Source organism: Saccopteryx bilineata, chromosome 1 (genome assembly GCF_036850765.1).
Source record: "Saccopteryx bilineata isolate mSacBil1 chromosome 1, mSacBil1_pri_phased_curated, whole genome shotgun sequence".
In the NCBI taxonomy this organism is placed as follows: Eukaryota; Metazoa; Chordata; class Mammalia; order Chiroptera; family Emballonuridae; genus Saccopteryx; species Saccopteryx bilineata.
In genome coordinates, this window is record NC_089490.1 from 347814858 (window position 1) to 347834788 (window position 19931).

Consider the following 19931-nt stretch of genomic DNA (forward strand, 5'->3'; position numbering starts at 1 on the left):
CCGTGTGAAATTGGCAGTCCACTGATCCCCTTCTAATGCACTGCAGGTGTTGGCATTAGAGGGTAATAGATGCTTTTTTGCTGCAGCAGCAGAAGAGAACTGTCATGGCAGCACAGGCCTCGAATGTGTTTAACCCCCCTCAGGCCCTGTGAGCTTGCTGAGGGGTTTGGATGGGGCTTGTGGCAATGGACAGAGAGTTTATGGAAAGGTGCTGAGACCCATTAATAAAGAGCTGTATGGCTAGTTGCCTGTAATGGGCCTTTACCTTGGTGATTTGCACACAGCTGGGCTGTCTATCATGGACTGATCACTGAGTGGTGTAACGCGTTCTTGGACTGTGACCAAAGGGGATCACTGGCTCCCTTGCTTGACGGACATGCCACTTGTGGACAGTACTATGAGAGACCTTGATGGGGGGGGGGTACCTGTGGAGGCCCTCTTGCACTGGGAAGCTACTCCCAACCAGTTGCAGAGATGCACCAAGGGCATTTTCTTCAATGGACATAGCCCTGCACTACACAGGCCCTCCCACTCACTGTGGGGTAGCAAGTTAGAGGTGGGCCTCCAGTTAACTCTGGGCAGAGTGCTCAGGGAAGACATTGTGAAGGGCACCTTTGGAATTATTGTATAACTTGTGCTGTTGCTGTAGTTTGTTTGTTTCTATAATATACCTCACTCCTCACACAGGGACAGTCGTGGAAGATATCTGTCATGTAGATTGTGAGGTGAGCAGCCCTAAAGGGTTGGAATGGGTGGAATGCGGGGAAAACATCTGTGTTAGGCTTACTCACTGGTTTACCAGCTATAAGCACTTCATTTGATTAGTGTGTGAGCCCATGGCAACGCCACATGTGGACAGTCTATGTAAGGCAGTGGTCCCCAACCCCCGGGCCGTGGACCGGTACTGGTCCGCAGAGAAAGAATAAATAACTTACATTATTTCCGTTTTATTTATATTTAAGTCTGAACAATGTTTTATTTTTTAAAAATGACCAGATTCCCTCTGTTACATCCGTCTAAGACTCACTCTTGACGCTTGTCTCAGTCACGTGATACATTTATCCGTCCCACCCTAAAGGCCGGTCCGTGAAAATATTTTCTGACATTAAACCGGTTCGTGGCCCAAAAAAGGTTGGGGACCACGTATGTAAGGTGCTTGCACTCAGGGTGGATTGCGGATTGTGGATTGCCTGCCCACCACTGTGAGGGATCCTTTTGCTGTTTGTTACCTTGCTGCTGTGAGAAGAGGTTTTCATCTGCCTGTTTACTCATCCGCTATTGTAAGAACCTGTTAAATGGTAATGGCCCAATGCTTTCTTGCTCCGCAGTTTATCTACTGTCTGCCTGAATCCAATGTGGACCTTCTTGCCTCGGCCACCAGCATTACACCCCCTAATGTCAGTATTCCAGGACTCTATCCAGGTTCCCCCTTTTTAGATTTTATTTATTCATTAAAAAAAAAATTTTTTAAGTGAAAAGTGGGGAGCCAGAGAGACAGACTCTCCTACATGTGCCCTGACCTAGATCCACCCAGCAAGCCCCTATTATGGGGTGATACCCTGCCCATCTGGGGCGTTGCTCAATTTTAGTGCCTAAGGCAAGGCCATGGAACCATCCTCAGCGCCCAGGGCCAACTTGCTTCAACCGAACCATGGCTGCAGAATGGGAAGAGAGAGATAGAAAGAAGGAGGGGGTGGATAAGCAAATGGTCACTTCTCCTGTGTGCCCTGACCAGAATTCAGACCTGGGACATACACATTCGGGCCAATGCTTTATTGCTGAGCCAACTGGCCAGGGCCTATTTACTCATCTTTGGAGAGAGGGAGAGAGAGAGGGAGAAAGGGGGAGGGGGGGGGGGAGGAGCAGGAAGCATCTACTTTCCTATGTGCCTTGACCAGGCAAGTCCAGGGTTTAAAACCAATGACCTTAGTGTTCCAGGTCAGCACTTTATTCACTGTGCCACCACAGGTCAAGGTGCCCCCACTCCATTTTTTTTTTACTCTTTCCCTCAAGAAGCCCATCTACCCCCTCAGATTCTAGTCAAAAAGGGGTTAACCACATCCCAGGCTTTGCACCTTTTTGTTTGTTTGTTTGTTTTTTATTCATTTTAGAAAGGAGAGAGAGGGATAGAGAGAGAGAGAGGGAAGGGGGAGGAGCAGGAAGCATCAACTCCCATATGTGCCTTGACCAGGCAAGCCCAGGGTTTCGAACCGGCGGCTTTGCACCTTTTTCATAAAGCTGTCCCAGGTGTCTCCAGACCCTGTTGACTGCTAGGTCCCAACCAGATGAAAGTCTCCTCAGTTAAGAACACTGCCTGGCCTCTACCTAAACCTACCATCTCAGGATGGAACCTGAGTAGAGGGATTAGTTTGGGCTGTGGGCAACAAAGATCTAAACAACTAGGGCTTAAAAATGATAGATACTTAATGTCTCGTGCAAAAATCTGGATTTTGATGACCCCACACTGGAATGGTCAGAGACCCAAGCCGCCTCCAGCTTCCTGCTCCACTGCTCCACCAGCCACAGAAAGCACCCTTGCCCTCTGGTCCAAGAAGATGGTGCTCCCGCTGTCATGTTCATGTTGTGAATAGCAAGAAGGGAAGAAAGGCAAAGAACAGACACTCCCTAAAAGACATCCTACTCCCATGTTAAACTCCCTAAGGCACTTAGCTCATATCACATTGACCAGGAGTGAGTTCCCTGGCCATACCAGCCACAAAGAGCCTGGGAAATAGTGTGCACCCTGGGGCTCATGTGCCCAACTAAAAGAGAACTGCTATTCTGGTTGGAATCCGCTGTCTGTGACAACTTCCCTGAGACTGGGTGGGGCAGTGGGCACTTGGAAGCCAGTACGGAAAGGGCAGGGGGTGCCTGACCTGTGGTGGCGCAGCAGATAAAGCATCTACCTGGAAGGCTGAGGTCGCTGGTTCAAAATCCTGGGCTTGCCCAGTCAAGGCACATATGGGAGTTGATGCTTCCTGCTCCTCCCCCCCTTCTCTCTCTCTCTCCTCTCTAAAATGAATAAAAATAAAATCTTAAAAAAAAAAAAAAAAGAAAGGGAGCGAGGATGAGGCAGGAGGGATCTCGTATCTGGGTTAGAGAAAGGCAGTATGACCTTGGCATATCAGTTCCTACATCTGGGCCTCAGTTTCCCCACCTATGAAAGAAGTTATTATAAGGATTAAATGAGAAGATGTATGTACAGCACACTGCATGGTGCCCTCAGCCTGCAGAGCAAAGCAGGCGGTCACTGCTGTCACTGTTGTAGTCTCCCACTGCTTCCCTGGCCTGGCATCAAGTGCGCAGTCTCTTGCCGTGCCAACTCTCCAGCCTCATCCTCGGGCTACGACCCTTCCTGTGCTTCATCCAACAGCCTCCTTGCCTTTGCCTGTGCTTTTCTCTGTACCAGGAACACCCTGACCCTCTCTCCCTCAGTCTAATTACATACATATTTCAAGATCCAGCTGCACTGCTCCATCCCCTGGGAAGTCTTCTCAAACCCATGGAAAAGTCACCTTGGAGCCCTTTGAACCTTTGTGGCCTCCTGCCCCTCAACATATCCCACCTCTACACCCCTGCCTTTCTTCCCACCCCAGCAAGCAGACATCCTCAGGGTAAGCCCTCGCCTCCCACCCAATCACTGCGTGTGCTCTGGGTAAAGTGAGGAGGGAGAATAGGGAGAAAGGGGATGAAAGAGACAAAAGGAGTGAGAAGAAAAGGAGGAATTCAAGACCCTCAAATGATGCTTGGAGTCCCTAGTAATGGTGTAAGAAATATTCGTCCTTATAGAAACAGCTGGGGCTCATGAGTTATGGCTCTTGTTTTTCAAAAAGTGTGCTGACTTTTTTCAGCCTGACCAGGCGGTGGCGCAGTGGATAGAGCGTTGGACTGGATCCAGAGGACCTAGGTTCGAGACCCTGAGGTCGCCAGCTTGAGCTCATCTGGTTTGAGCAAAGCTCACTAGCTTGGACCCAAGGTCGCTGGCTTGAGCAAGGGGTTACTATTTCTGCTGAAGGCCCACGGTCAAGGCACATATGAGAAAGCAATCAATGAACAACTAAGGTGTCACAACGAAAAACTAATGATTGATGCTTCTCATCTCTCTCCATTCCTGTCTGTCTGTCCCTATCTGTCCCTCTTTCTGACTCTGTCTCTGTAAAAAAAAAAAAAAAGTGTGCTGACTTTTTGTTATTTTTCTTCTTAAGACTAGCTGCCTTCTAGGTAAGGAAGGAGGAGACAATCCATAGCTTGAAGTCCCTTGTGTAGACACCTTCTATGCCTATACCAAGAGATGGAGGAACCTGTGGCAAAAAAGCAAGTATCATTATAAGAGCAACATTCATCACATGCTCACTCTGTACTGAGTGCTTTGCACATATTAAGTAATTTAATACAACTTTACAAGATAGGTCTCATTATTTTCCCATTTTACAGTTAGGGAAGTTAGAGTACAAATAAGTTAAATAACTTGCCCAGAACAACACAGCTAGTAAATGGTACAGCCAGCATACACACCAAGGGGGTCTGGTTCTGGAGTCTAGCTATTCTGTGTCGCAAAGGGAAGCTGGGAATGGAATTTACCTGTGGCCCACTTGTGAAAAAGTTACCATAAGGTCACAGTTCTTGACAGTTATCTGGGTCTTTACAGAGGTTCAGCCTGGGCCCTCTGCCTTCTGCTCGCTCTCTCCCCCACTCCCTCATCACAGGTAACCAAAGAGTCTGGTGTCGAGACTTGGAACAGGATGTAAGATAGATATCTGTTCTGCTAGGCATAGCATGGTGCCATTTAGAGAATAAGGACTAGCCTCTATCTTCTGACATCCCCACATGTCTATCTCACTGTGGCCCAAAGAATCTAAGTTCCTTCTGTCCAAACTGTCAGCCTCTCTGCCTGGTCTGTGGTGGTGCAGCGGTTAAGCATCGACCTGGATAAGCATCATCCCTGGTTTGAAATCCTGGGCTTGCCTGGTCAAAACACATACGACAAGCAATCAATGAAGAGCTAAAATGAAGCAACTATAAATTGATACTTCTCACTTTACATCCCCCACCCCTCTGTAAAACCAATAAATAAAATCTTTAAAAAAAAATTGCAGCCCTGGCCGGCTAGCTCAGCGGTAAAGCATCAGCCCGGCATATGGAAATCCTGGGTTCGATTCCCGGCCAGGGCACACAGGAGAACCACCCATCTGCTTCTCCACCCCTCCCCCTCTCCTTCCTCTCTATTTCTTCCCCTCCCACAGCCAAGGCTCCATTGGAGAAAGTTGGCCCGGGTGCTGAGGATGGCTCCATGGCTTCTGCCTCAGGCGCTAGAATGGCTCCAGTTGCAGTGGAGCAATGCCCCAGATGGGCAGAGCATCAACCCCTGGTGGGCGTGCCAGTGGATCCTGGTCAGGCACATGCGGGAGTCTGTCTCTCTGCCTCCCTGCTTCTCACTTGGGTGGGGGGAGAAACAGCCTCTCCAGCAACGGCACTTGTAATGGACTCCCAAGGTGGGCTGGGCCTGGTCTTCCCACTTCCTCTACCAGCTGCAAGTATACCTCTGTCATCTCTATGGAGTTTAACTCCCCCAGAGCCGCCCTCTGAAGGCCCCCATTCCCCAACAACCTTGGAGATTAGGCAGGGCCAAAAGGAAAGTATGGAATTCGTTATATAGTCTTTCCCTTCCCTGGTTGTTCCTCTACCTTCTAAAAGGGAAGTCCCTTTGCCAGGCTGCTTCTGTCCTGTATAGGGTCTGTGTGGTATACCAATAGCCAAGGGCAGGCCAGATTGTTCCACAGGGGGGAATAAAGCCCTAGAGAAGTGAGGGGAATGGGGGGGGGGAGAGATAAGGAAAAAGAGCAGAGAGGATAAGGATTTGCAGAGGTGTGGCTGAGAGGAGAGACATGCAGGGGGAGAGCAGGTGAGGACTTGGAAGGGCTTTGCCTGGTATAATTCCCCTTTGCTGCCTCCTCGGGACCTTCAGTGAAGATGCCTTTCCAAGACTTTTTAAGGCTCAAGTCTGTGTTTGAGATGCCTCTGTATTGAGATGGCCTCCAGGCACCCGCAGGCCAGAGGATGGAGCTCGGAGGCAGAACAGAGGAACCCAGCAGGAGCAGTCTCTTCAGACTGGTCAGAAGGCTCCTGACCACAGAACCTCCACGTAGCAGCCTCCTGATGGCCCTGGGGTGCTGCTGGGTCTCCTCAAGCAGCCGACTTCTTTTAGAATGAAGCAATGATGAAATAACAAGGACTAGTTCCCCTCAGTTGGGGGCCTGGTGGAGGTGTCCCAGGCATAGAGGATACCCCGAGTTCCCATTAGCCTTTAACATCTGGTTCAGATGCTCCCTTCCCTCTCCCCAAAAAGCTCTTTCCTGACTGCTTGGCCTGGGTCAGGGGCACCCCCTGGGCACTCCTGCCCCAGTCATGCTTCCCCAGTCACAGCCTTGACATCACTGTGTCAGACCTCCAGTAATGGGGAGCCTGCATGGGGCAGGGCTGGGCCTGGTTCTTTTGGGGCCCCAGAACTAACCCAGGCCCGAACAGAAGGTGTCAGTAAAGTCTTGCTGAATGAAGGGAACATCACACTCAGCTCATATTCACCCATCAGAACCCAGCTGAAACGCCTCTTCCCAGAAGCCAACTTCTCCCTCCCATCATCCTTCACTCCCTTATTGGTGACTCCAAAGCATGCAGCACACTCCTCAATAACGGTACATGTCATACTGTATTTTTTCACATGGCCTCCCCAACTCTCCATGGCTGACTGGGACCTTCTGGAGAGCCAGGCTCAGGCCTGTTTCTGTGCCCACAGGGCCTGGTCCAGAGAAGGGGCTCAATAAATAGTTGTTGCTGAGATTTTGGGGTCTGTCACTCCATGCCCAGCTGAGCTTAGCTCTAATTCTCTGCACGTTTTAGGGCTGGTCAGGCTTTTGGCAACCCAAGCCACAATGGCAAACGCTACGGCTGTCCAGGCCCCGGTGTCCTGCCCCAGTGGACTCAGCGACCCTGCCGCTGCCACTTGGCTGTGAGTTTCTGGAGTAGTTCATGTGGCCGCCGGCGGAACTTCTTCTGGGTAAAGTAGAAGAGGATGGGATCCAGCACGCTGTTGGCACTGGCGAAAGGTCGCGTGCCTTTGTAGGCAGCCGCAAAGGCCTCCAGCACGGGGCAAGGGACCCCGTGTGTAGAGCGCACCGCCAGATAAGCTGTCTTGGTGATGTGGAAAGGCAGGAAGCTGATGGCAAAGGCGGCTGCCACCACCACAGCCATGCGGGCTGCCTTGCCACGCCGCTCCTGGGCCACCGGCCCTGCAGGGCCGCCCTGGCGGCACAGACGGCGGGCCAGAAGGCAGTAGCAGGCCAGCAGGGCAGCAAAAGGCAGCAGGAAGCCGACGACTGTGAGGGCCATGCCATAGGGCAAGTATCGGACGGCCAGGGTGGGCGGGCTCAGGTCGTAACAGACAGTGCGGTTACGCTGGATGCCTGTGGCGGCAAAGAAGGCTGTGGGCAGGCACTGGGTTGTCACAATCAGCCACACGGCCCCACACACTAGCCAGGCAGCCCGGCGGCCCCCCCGCTTGTGCCAGGGGGCCAGAGGGTGGCAGATGCCCAGGTAACGCTGGAAGCTGATGCAGGTGAGGAAGAGGATGCTGCCATGTAGGTTGGCGTAGAAGAGGAAGCGTACCAGGCGGCAGGTAAGGTCGCCAAAGGGCCAGTGGTCACCTTGGGCATAGTTGTAGATGAGCAGAGGCAGGGAGCAGGCATATAGCAGGTCAGCCAGGGCCAGATTCAGGGTGTACACAGCCGTGCGGGTCAGGGCCCGGCGGGAGGTGCAGATCTGGGCAATGACACAGATATTCAGCGGCAGGCCGGCCGCCAGCACCACTGAGTACACAGGTGGCAGCAGCAGTCGCTTAAAGTCCTCTTGGTAGACACAGTTGGTCGGCGGTGAGCCCAGAGCCTGGCTCGTGCCATTGTGCCACTCCATGGCTGCCTGACTGGGCTTCCTACATCTGGAGAGGCTGGAGAAGCAACACATAACCTGTCAGTGACCACATTCACTGACACCAAGTAGGCCCTTGTCCCTCCCTGGGCCTTGACCCCCCCCCCCCCTCCCCGCCAGCTAAACTGTCTCTGATACCAGCCCCCAGAGGCCCTCACTTCAAGGAAAAAACCTGGAATACAATACAGCTCAAGCTTGTGAGAAATCCAATCCACTTTCTTTTTATAATATTTGTTTCTCACTAGACTTCCTGGTGAACTTTTCATTCTTCACAACTTTAGTCAAATGTCTCTCCTCTGTAAGTGGAAATTGATGGACATTGGTTTGAATCCCAACTTACCAGCTATGCAACCTTGAGCTACTGATATACCCTCTCTGAGTCTCAGCTTTCCCACCTGAAAAATGGGGGAATGTTGCACCTACCTCTCAGAATGTTATGAGGTTAGAGGCTCTAATCAGGGGTCCCCAAACTTTTTACACAGGGGGCCAGTTCACTGTCCCTCAGACCGTTGGAGGGCTGCCACATACAGTGCTCCTCTCACTGACCACCAATGAAAGAGGTGCCCCTTCCAGAAGTGCGGTGAGGGGCCGGATAAATGGCCTCTGGGGGCCTCATGTGGCCCACAAGCCGTAGTTTGGGGACGCCTGCTAAATCATGTTATACAGGGCTTCCCCAGGCACCCTGGAGTTTGGAGATGTGGTCATGGGGGAGAGGGGGCTGCCCCCTGTCTCTCCTTCACAGATCAGAACCTCCTGAAGAGAAGCGCTAGGTCCAGTGCCTCTCTATGAGTGACAGCCCAGCCTCAGGCCCAGGGTACAGAGGGCCACGGTCACTCTTAATGAATCAACTATGTCCACACACCATGAGCTGACCAAGGACTCCACCTTCCAAAGCCATGGTCCTTCTTCTGGCTGTAGTTTCTTATCTGTAAAACGAGGAAAGGAGGGGATTCAGGAGGTCCCTAAGCCTCCTTCCAGCTGACTTAAAGATACAGAGGCTGGTCTGGCAGAGCACTGAAGCCACAGCGCCCTCTCGTGGCTATAGTAGAAACAGCTTCCCTGAAGGCAAATGGCAGAGAGAGCAGCCACATCAACTTACTTTACAGGGAGGGAAATTCATAGACAATGGGGAGGCAGTCACTACTTAATTTTACTCAGTGAAATAGAAGTAAAGCCGAGTCTGAGCTGGAGCAGGAACCCAAGCCCAATCACCTGACTCAGAGGAGGCAGCTTAGTATAGCCCATGGACATAGGCTATACTATGTAGAGGCTCCATGCCAGCTTCACAGAATGAGGCAGGCCTGGTTCAAGTCCTGGCTTCCCTTCTTCTATGCCAGGGGTCCCCAAACTTTTTACACAGGGGGCCAGTTCACTGTCCCTCAGACCGTTGGAGGGCCGGACTATAAAAAAAAACTATGAACAAATCCCTATGCACACTGCACATATCTTATTTTAAAGTAAAAAAACAAAACGGGAACAAATACAATATTTAAAATAAAAAAACAAGTAAATTTAAATCAAGAAACTGACCAGTATTTCAATGGGAACTATGGGCCTGCTTTTGGCTAATGAGATGGTCAATGTGCTCCTTTCATTGACCACCAATGAAAGAGGTGCCCCTTCTGGAAGTGCAGCGGGGGCTGGATAAATGGCCTCAGAGGGCCGCATGTGGCCCGCGGGCCGTAGTTTGGGGACCCCTGTTCTATGCTGTTCAACCCAGGGCATGCCACTTTCCTTTTCTGGGCCTGTGTCCTCATCAGTAAAATGTATGATAGGCCTGACATGGAGCAGATGCTTAATAAATTCCATGCCATGCTGTTTTATCCTGTACCTTATCCCTCCACTCATCTCTTCAGGCTGAGGTTTGGGGGAGCCAGTGGCACAAATGCCTTAGGGGTTCCCTGGTGGGGTAAGTCTGACTTCTTGATGCTTACCTCCCAATTGGCATTCCACATTTACTGGTGTCTAGAGTGAATTCACCACTTAACTCCAGTGGACCTGTAAGGCAAAGCCATTATTAATTAACACATTGTTGACCACTCACGAGTTAACTCGTGTTTGCACTTGCATTAGCTATTTCAATTTTTGAAACTCAGAGTAATATAGGATTATTGTATTTGTGACTCTTCGCCCTGAGGGTCGAAGTTTGAAAAACAGCACACCTTCTTATATTCTGATATGGACTCCTTTTCTTCCCACTCCTCCAGGCGTGAGACCACAAAATCAAAGCTACGGTCAACAAAAACAATCACAGTATCCAGCCGTCTAAACTTGGACTATCTTCTAACTGCTTGCAGTTTGAACATACAATATCAAGGATATTGAAAAATCTTTCTTTGTGGTGTTCAGTTTATTATAAAAAAAAGTGGCCTGACCAGGCGGTGGCGCAGTGGATAGAGCGTCTGACTGGGATGCGAAGGACCCAGGTTCGAGACCCCGAGGTCGCCAGCTTGAGCACGAGCTCATCTGGCTTGAGCAAAAGCTCACCAGCTTGGACCCAAGGTCGCTGGCTCAAGCAAGGGGTTACTCAGTCTGCTGAAGGCCCATGGTCAAGGCACATATGAGAAAGCAATCAATGAACAACTAAGGTGTCGCAACGAAAAACTAATCATTGATGCTTCTCATCTCTCTGTTCTTGTCTGTCCCTATCTATCCCTCTCTCTGACTCTCTCTCTCTCTCTGTCTCTGTAAAAAAAAAAAAGAAAGAAAGAAAGAAAGAAAAGTGACTTTTCTTGATATTTAGGTTTGTTGGGGTTTTTTCATTTTTATTTTTTATTTATTTATTTTTTACAGAAACAGAGAGTGAGTCAGAGAGAGGGATAGACAGGGACAGACAGACAGGATCAGAGAGAGATGAGAAGCATCAATCATTAGTTTTTCATTGCGTGTTGCAACACCTTAGTTGTTCATTGATTGCTTTCTCATATGTGCCTTGACCGCGGGCCTTCAGCAGACCGAGTAATCCCTTGCTGGAGCCAGTGATCTTGGCTTCAAGCTGGTGGGCTTTTGCTCAACCAGATGAGCCCGCACTCAAGCTGGCGACCTCAGGGTCTCGAACCTGGGTCCTCTGCATCCCAGTCCGACGCTCTATCCACTGCGCCACTGCCTGGTCAGGCGATATTTAGGTTTTATCACAATTATAGTATTACAAAAGTTTCAACCATGACGGATCTTGAAGGTGAAGAAATTTTCAATGAATTATATGCACACAATTTATCTGATTGACTTTGAAATAAATTGTAGTGATGTAGAAATTGATAGTTTATTGGAAGACAGTAATGAGTCGGATATTAGACCACCAAAACAACAAAAAAAGAAATGTAATAAGATCTGATAGTGAAAGTGATTTTGAAGAAGAGTGGATTGAAATGATATTACACCAACTTTGGAGGATTATTCAAATATTTCAGGTGTAACCGCAGACCTTACTGATCCAGGGAGCATCAGGGAAGTGACAAAATTACTTTTTTGTTATGATTTTTTTTGATTAAGTTGTTTCTCAAACCAGTTTATACCACCACCAAATGGAACAATCTTACAAAAAAGTCTACTAAAACTGTACCATGGACGAATGTTACCAATACCAATTTAAAGAAGTTTCTCGGCCTGACCTGTGGTGGTGCAGGGGATAAAGCGTCGACCTGGAAATGCTGAGGTCGCCGGTTCAAAACCCTGGGCTTGCCTGGTCAAGGCACATATGGGAGTTGATGCTTCCAGCTCCTCCCCCCTGTCTCTCTCTCCTCTCTCTCTCTGTCTTTCTCTCCCTCTCTCTCTCCTCTCTAAAATGAATAAAAAAATAAATAAATAAAGTAGAGAAGTAACTTTACTTTATAGAAAAAAAAAAAAGAAGTTTCTCGGTTTGTTGGTATTGATAGGACAAACGAAAAAATCACATTAGAGGGATTACTAATCAATGAGCCCTTTGGTTGAAGCTCCAATATTTCCTAAAATTACGAGCAGAATGAGGTTCGAGCAAATTCTTACATTTTTACATCTTAGTGATAGTTCACAAAATATATCTAATAAAGACTGTATAAAACCAGGCTTTTTTTGGATTACTTTCTTCTAAAATTTCAGTCTTTGTATGTACCTAAGCAGGAGTTATCCCTAGATGAAGCAATATCTATATATCCCCATATAGAGCAGTGGTCCCCGACCTTTTTTGGGCCACGGATCAGTTTAATGTCAGAAAATATTTTCACGGACCGGCCTTTAGGGTGGGACGGATAAATTGCACAAAATAAAATTATGTGACTGGTGTAAAAACTGTGGTATTTTTAAATATAATTGTCAAACTTATGAGACAAGTGTCAAGAGTGAGTCTTAGACGGATGTAACAGAGGGAATCTGGTCATTTTAAAAAAATAAAACATCGTTCAGACTTAAATGTAAATAAAACGGAAATAATGTAAGTTATTTATTCTTTCTCTGCAGATCGGTACCAAATGGCCCACGGATGGGTACCGGTCTGTGGCCCAGGGGTTGGGGACCACTGATATAGAGAACATATCAGCTTCAGAACATATAACCCAGCAAAAATAATAAAATATGGATTTTAGTGAGAATGCTTTGTGAAAGTGAGAGTAAATACATTTGCAACTTCGAGATTTATTCAGGTGAAGGCAAAAGGCTGCAAGAAACTATAGTATCTGTCTTAGAGCCATATCTTGATTCTTGGCATCATGTATACCAAGATAATTACTACAACAGCATTTCTACAGCTGAAGTATTATTAGAAAAGAAAACACTAATCTGTGGTACCATAAGAGAAAACCATGGCTTGCCAAAAGTACTAAAAGAAAAGTCAGAGAATCTTCAGAGAGGGGAAATGACATTTTTACAGAAAGGACCCATTGTCCTTATATCATGGAAAGATAAAAGACTAGTGAATATGATATCAAATATCCACGCTGCCTCTATGAAAACAACTGGAAAGCAAAAAAGGGATTCTACAGAAGATATAGTTAAACCTGTGTGCATATTAGACTACAACAAATACATGAAAGGAGTCCATCGAGCAGACCAATATTTAGCGAACAGCAGTATCTTTCGAAAAAGTATAAAGTGGTCTAAAAAAGTAACATTCTTTCTGATCAATTGCGCTTTAGTCAATGCATTCAAAATTTACTGTAATTACAATAGACAAAATAAAATACAAAAAATTTCTACTTGAAGTAGCTAGGGAATGGATGTCTGCTGGTTCAAATGAGTGCAGCTCAGAACCTAACACTTCTGGTACTTCTAAGAGAGCTCCTTACATTGATTCATCCTTTAGGCTTTCAGGGCAACTAAAAGAGCACGTTTTAGAAAAAATAGCCACTGGTATAAAAAAAAATCCAACTAGAACGTGTAGAGCAGGGGTCTCAAACTCAACTCAGCATGTGGGCCGCAGAGCAAGATCACAGCCTTTCGGTGGGCCGCACTAGGTCTACAAAAGGCAACTGTTATGCAACACTTTTCTCACTGCAGTTGAAAACAAAAAAAAAAATCAGTACAACAAGCACAATCATACATGCAGTTTACTCAGTGTCACAAAACGACCAGAAACTGTAGTTCACATCACAACTGCCGTTAACTAAGCTAATATCTAGCTAGGATGCTAGAGAAATGAAAAATACAAGTAGGCCCCTAGGCTTACTTAATTTTATCCAAAATATTTTGAACTTCGTGGATTAGTCTGCGGGCCGCACAAAATTGTTTGGCGGGCTGCATGTGGCCCGCAGGCCGCGAGTTTGAGACCCCTGGTGTAGAGTGTGTGTTTCAAAAGGAAAGTGCAGCAAAACCAGATACATTTGCAAAACATGTTGCATACCGTTACACATAGGTGATTGCTATACAGTATACCACACCAAAAAAAATTACTAAAATATATATAATATGTATAAAATATAATATGTAGCAGATATGTACAAAATTTCATTTAAATTCATTATGTATAAAGAAAGTATACATAATGAAGTTTATTTAGATTGTTTCACTTTCATATTCAATTACGAAAAAATAGCCAGTGACATGAGATAACTTCTGCGTAAAATTGCCAGTCAACAATGTGTTAAGATAATGAGTCAAATCCTCCCCTTCTCTGTTTTACAGATGGGAGAAACTGAGCCCCAGGGAAAATATGAAGTCCTGCAAATGCACTCAGAGGGTGATAGAGGGTTAAAGCTGAGTAGTTGGGCTCTGGACCAGATGTCCAGGTTCAAATCCCAGCTCTGCCACATGTTGGTTGTGTGGCCTAAGGCTCATTACTAAACCTCCATGCCTCTGTTTTCTCACCTATAAAATGGGGTAATATAGTACCTGCCTCATAGGGCTGTTGTGAAGTTCAGTGCTTGGCCCAGGGCATGTGTTAGCTATTCCTAATGTGAATATACTCGCTAAGTAAAGTTACAAGATTTTAAAAAGTTATATTAGAGCAAAACATAACTCCCCACACTAATACCTTCCAACTTAAAATTTGATTCTGATGAAAATATTTTACCAAGCCCTGGCTGGGTAGCTGTTTGTTAGAGTGTTGTCCAGATACACCCTGGCTGCGGGTGTGATCCCTGATCAGAGCGCATACAAGAATCAACCAGTGAATGCATAAATGAGTGGAACAACAAATTGATGTTTCTCTCTCTCCTTTCCTCTCTCTCTCAAATAAATAAATTTAAAAAGGCCTGACCTGTGGCGGCGCAGTGGATAAAGCGTCAACCTGGAATGCTGAGGTCGCCGGTTCAAAACCCTGGGCTTGCCTGGTCAAGGCACATATGGGAGTTGATGCTTCCTGCTGGTCCCCCTGTTCTCTCTCTATCTCTCCCTCTCTCTCTCTCCCCTCTCTCTCTAATAAAAATGAATAAATAAAATCTAAAAAAGCAAATAAATAAATAAATTAAAAAAAATAGATTTTACCCAGATGTCAGCAATTGCAAAATAATGATGTTTGGATTCTCTAGTCTGTATCCCACACACTGTATCACCTTGTAGTTACCAAAGGTTTTTTTGTGGGACTTCATCCCATGAGTTAGAAGGATTCTGGGTGCCCAGCTGAACAGTCAGGCACAAGGGGGAGGCCAAGGAGGAAGCAAGGCAGTCCCCCACTGTAGCCAGGAATGTGTAGGCCATTCTTTCATTCATGCATTCATTTTCTGGGTTTTTTTTTTAATGCAATTTTAATTTCTTTTTGTTACAGTTAATGGCATGCATTGGTTTTTATTTTTATTTTTTACAGTGACAGAGAGAGAGTCAGAGAGAGGGATATATAGGGACAGACAGACAGGAACAAAGAGAGATGAGAAGCATCAATTATTAGTTTTTCGTTGCGACACCTTAGTTGTTCACTGATTGCTTTCTCATATGTGCCTTGACCATGGGTGGGGCTGCAGCAGACCGAGTAACCCTTTGCTTGAGCCAGCGACCCTGGGTCCAAGCTGGTGAGCCTTTGCTCAAACCAGATGAGCCCGTGCTCAAGCTGGCGACCTCGGGGTCTCGAACCTGGGTCCTCTGCAGCCCAGTCCAATGCTCCATCCACTGCACCACCACCCAGTCAGGCCATTTTCTGGTTTTTACATGCTAGGCATTTAATGAGTATTTACTGCCGGATGGATGTATGATGGTAGGTATATAAATGTAGATAGAAAGAGATATAAAAATACATATACACATTTACTTATATGAACACAGTGTACTTTTGTATTATTATTAATTAATATAGTATTTTCCATACTAACAACTGTAAAACCTACTTTTGCCCCACCCTATACATGTGCTAGTCTGAGGGAGGAGACCAGTGCGAGCCATAGGATGGAAGAGAATTTTCAGAGGAGGATGAGGGATGGAGGAAGACCCCTATGGCTGAGGAGGGTTTCCGTGGGAGGGGAGGGGTATAAGGACCCTTGGGTTTCTCCAGATGGGGAGGAAGGTAGAGCAGGCATGAGAGGAGGGTAGCCTGCTGGGGCTGAGGGTCATGGTAGGGAGGAGGAAGTTAGTGGAAGAAACTGTTCTGTGTCCCTTAACCCTCTTTTGAGAGGCTTGTCGCCCCAGAGAGAGCCCTCTGACTTAGGTGACTGGAGACTCATTTTCTGCCCCCATCCCCTGGTGAGATGGGTCCTCTCGGCAGGAAGCAGGGGTGTGCGAGAGGATCCAGGGCAAACCTTCAGGTCTGCTCCAGCAAAGGCAGGCCTGGCTGTCACCTGGCACCCACATCCACTCTGCCTTCTGAGGACGTAGGAGGGATGAGCTGTTCTTCCAGTTCCCAGCAGGAGCTGGTTCTGATAGAGGGCTCACTTGGGCCCTGCCTCCAGGCAGCAGCTGACATTGCCTCCCTCCAGCTCTCACATCTGTCACCCACTCTTGGGCCCTGAGGCCTGGACCATCTCAGACCCCAGCCTTTTCCTGGGCTCCGGCTACTCTGTGGGGAGCTTCCTAACAGATAGGCCTGACTACCTCCTTCTCTGCCTCCCTCCGTCCTTTGGGGAAAAGCTCAAACCCCTGTCCCGACAGTTAAGCTTCTGCTGAGCCTCCCAGCCTCATTTGAAGTGCCCCAAGTCCCTCCACTCTGTCCCTTTCTCATCACACTGTTCCCAAGACACCGAGACCGCCAGAAATCCAGACTTCTGCTCCAGCCTCCTCATCTTGACTGTTCTCTTCACACAAAGTATCATTCAACCCATCTCTGTTCATCAAAACTCCAAGTGTCCATCAAGCCACAGGTCCAATCTTGCTTCTTTTCTGATCCCCCAGCTGGGTAGAGTCCCTTCCTTTGGGACCTCCAACTCTGTGGACCTTCTTTAGGTCAGTACCAAACCCAGTTTGCCTGCCCAAAGTTAGAGTCCCTTGTATCCAGTACCAGCCCCACTCCACAATGGCCCGTGGTCCCGAGATGCACCAACACTCACATGCAGCCTCCTGTCCCTGAAGCGCCTTGCTGGACTCAAGTATGTTGGAGCGAGGGGAAGCCAGATACGAGGCTCCCCACCTCAGCCCAGTTTGCAACACCTCTGCTGGGGCGGGAAGCTTCCTCTGTTTCCTGGCAGGGCCCTCTCTGACTGAAATAGCCCCTGCAGGGGCCAGCCCCGCCCTCACACCCCTAACACCAAGGCCTGGAGGAAACTGGGCCTAGAGGAGCAAGGAGGCGGAGAAAAGTTCCCTTCCCGGAATCCTCCCCCACCCCAGCAGAGGAAAGAGGGTGATGAAGGAATAGAGGGAGGGGAGTGGGGGGACCAGAGGCTGCCTGTCAAAGATCAGCCGCATAGACCCAGCAGCTTCCTTTCTTTTCAGCCTCTTCTTGGCCTTTTCATCTGTCAGATGGACAGGTTAGTGATTAAAGAGCTGGCTCCTCCTTCAGCTGTGACACCCAGAGCCACCTTCCTAGTCACCGACTCCTCCATCTACCCCTCCTTTCTCCATTTATTTAGTGGCTCATTCAATTATATGCCCAAACCTCTATGTGGCTATTATCAGCTATCCCCTCCCTCCCTTTTTAGCTCTCTTCCTTTTCTCCAAGAGCACTTATTACACAACTACTATGTGCCATCAGATAGTGCCACGTTTCCCCTAATAGCAGTGACTGCCCCCTTCCCCGTGGTGGACTCAGAGCTCACTGGGAAAGACAGGTCTGTGCTGTGGGGATGGAGGCGATGTCTCTGAGAGCTCACCTGAGTGAAGTTCTCCCTGCCTGAGCACGCCCTCCCCAACTGCTCTTACTGCCGAGCACGGACTCAGAACTGTGGGCCCCGGTTCCTGGTTCTCACTCTGCCTTGGCTCCTGCCCACTTCGTGATTCTGTACAGGCCCCTTTCCCTCTCTGACCTCCTTGGTAGAATGTGGTCATACTGGCCACCAGCAGGTTGTGAGGATGAACTGCCAGAGGGAGGGAGAACCCTTTGTACCCTGTATGGTGTAAGCACTGACCTCACCCCCAAATGCATTTTACGGGCAAGCAAATTGAGGAACCAAGTTAGGGCCAAAACTTTAAACCAAACTGAGAAAATTCAGGTTTGAACTGTTGGAAAAACTTGGTTAGTCGTGCATGAATTGAGCACCTACTACATATTCAGATCTGCTAGGAGGTTGCTTGTGTTGCTTGAAAGCATGGATTGATTCCTGGTCTGATTTGAGCTGTGCTGGAGCCCAGAAGGGCAAGGAGTCCTGGTCTTCAGTCCAGCTGCCAGCCCTCTGCTGGGTTCCTAGGATGGACTCCTGTGGTCACCCCCACTAGGTTGGGCCACTGTATGTCCCAAGAATGGGAGCAGCTCCAAGGGTTTCATGGAGGTGTTAGGCTCAGGACAGGGCTTGGGACTCAGTTCCTGCCACTTGGGGGGAGAGCTCAGGTGTTAGGGGGTCATAGATACAACCAGGAGAGAGTGACCTAGAAGGGCTCCTGGAGAAGACATGTCTGTTGCTGGGCCTTAGGGAGTCAAGGGGACTTGCACTTTGAAAAGTAAAGAGAGGCCCTGGCCGGTTGGCTCAGCGGTAGAGCGTCGGCCTGGCGTGTGGGGGACCTGGGTTCGATTCCCGGCCAGGGCACATAGGAGAAGCGCCCATTTGCTTCTCCACCCCCCCCCCTTCCTCTCTGTCTCTCTCTTCCCCTCCCGCAGCCAAGGCTCCATTGGAGCAAAGATGGCCCGGACGCTGGGGATGGCTCCTTGGCCTCTGCCCCAGGCGCTAGAGTGGCTCTGGTCTCGGCAGAGCAACGCCCTGGAGGGGCAGAGCATCGCCCCCTGGTGGGCGTGCCGGGTGGATCCCGGTCGGGCGCATGCGGGAGTCTGTCTGACTGTCTCTCTCCGTTTCCAGCTTCAGAAAAATACAAAAAAAAAAAAAAAAAAAAAGAAAGAAAGAAAAGTAAAGAGATATTCCAGGCAGGAGGCACAGAGTTGGGGAATAGGCCTACCTTGTGCAAGAAATGAAGACTAGCCTAACCAGGCGGTGGCGCAGTGGATAGAGTGTCAGACTGGGATGCAGAGGACTCAGGTTCAAGCCCTGAGGTTGCTGGCTTGAGCACAGGCTCACCAGTTTGACTGCGGGGTCACTGGCTTGAGCATGGGATCATAGACATGATACCCATGGTCGCTGGTTTGGGCCCAAGGTCACTGACTTGAGCAAGGGGTCACTGGCTCTGTTGGAGTCCCCCCGGTCAAGGCATATAGGAGAAAGCAATCAATGAACAACTAAGGTGCTGCAACAAAGAATTGATGCTTCTCATCTCTCTCCTTCCTGCCTGTCTGTCCCTTTCTAGAAAGAAAGAAAGAAAGAAAGAAAGAAAGAAAGAAAGAAAGAAAGAAAGAAAGAAAGAAAGAAAGAAAGAAAGACTAAATATTGTAGCCAGACCACGGGATGAGTAGTGCAAAGAGGAGTTCAGACCGGAGGCCTCAGGGGGCTGGCCCATCGTAAAACCCCCATGCAGAGCCCAAGTGCCACTGCCCTGCTCCCCAGCCCAGCCTCAACCTTCCCCACCTGGCTTTCCAGCCCCTACACATATGCACAAGCTCTTCCTCTGCCTGGGACGCTCTACCCCATCTTCTCTGAATAACTCTTACTTATCTTTCCTGTAGCTTTTACATCTGCGAAATGAGAATGATCGTTGGTACTAACCACATAGGCTGATGTAAAAGTTAAATGAAACGAAACCATGTTTCCGACGTGCCCTGGGACACAGTAAGCAGTGGTGGGATTCAGCCAGTTCGCACCGGTTCAGCAGAACCGATACCTAATTTTTTTGTTGAGTTCAATGAACCAGTTGTTAAAATGGCACTTGTAATCATGGTTCTCTCTAAGGTGGGCGCCTGGGCAGCCGCCCAATGTGGAAATCACAAATTTACACTCCTTACTCATTTTTTCTTTATTATTATTATTATTATTATTATTATTTTTTGTATTTTTCTGAAGTTGGAAACGGGGAGGAAGTCAGACAGACTCCTGCATGTGCCCGACCGGGATCCACCCGGCATGCCCACCAGGGGCGATGCTCTG

At 48.4% G+C, this 19931-nt stretch overlaps 1 protein-coding gene across 13 annotated transcripts in view; it reads right to left on the reverse strand.

The window, feature by feature from the left end:
* Window positions 1–954: 954 nt before the first annotated feature.
* Window positions 955–19931, reverse strand: part of P2RY6 (pyrimidinergic receptor P2Y6) — a 57800-nt gene continuing 38823 nt past the window's right edge. For 7 of the 13 annotated variants that reach the window (XM_066250525.1, XM_066250507.1, XM_066250511.1 and 4 more), the window contains 2 exons: window positions 9915–9978; window positions 955–7999 (listed from right to left, as the gene is read on the reverse strand). In XM_066250525.1, the coding sequence (XP_066106622.1) occupies window positions 6979–7999; window positions 9915–9928 (1035 nt within the window). In that variant the 5' untranslated portion in view covers window positions 9929–9978 and the 3' untranslated portion in view covers window positions 955–6978. Of the gene's footprint in view, window positions 8000–8842; window positions 8907–9192; window positions 9375–9914; window positions 9979–16859; window positions 16977–19931 lie in introns of those variants that run through there. The other 6 variants (XM_066250543.1, XM_066250542.1, XM_066250554.1 and 3 more) reach the window with 4 other exon arrangements.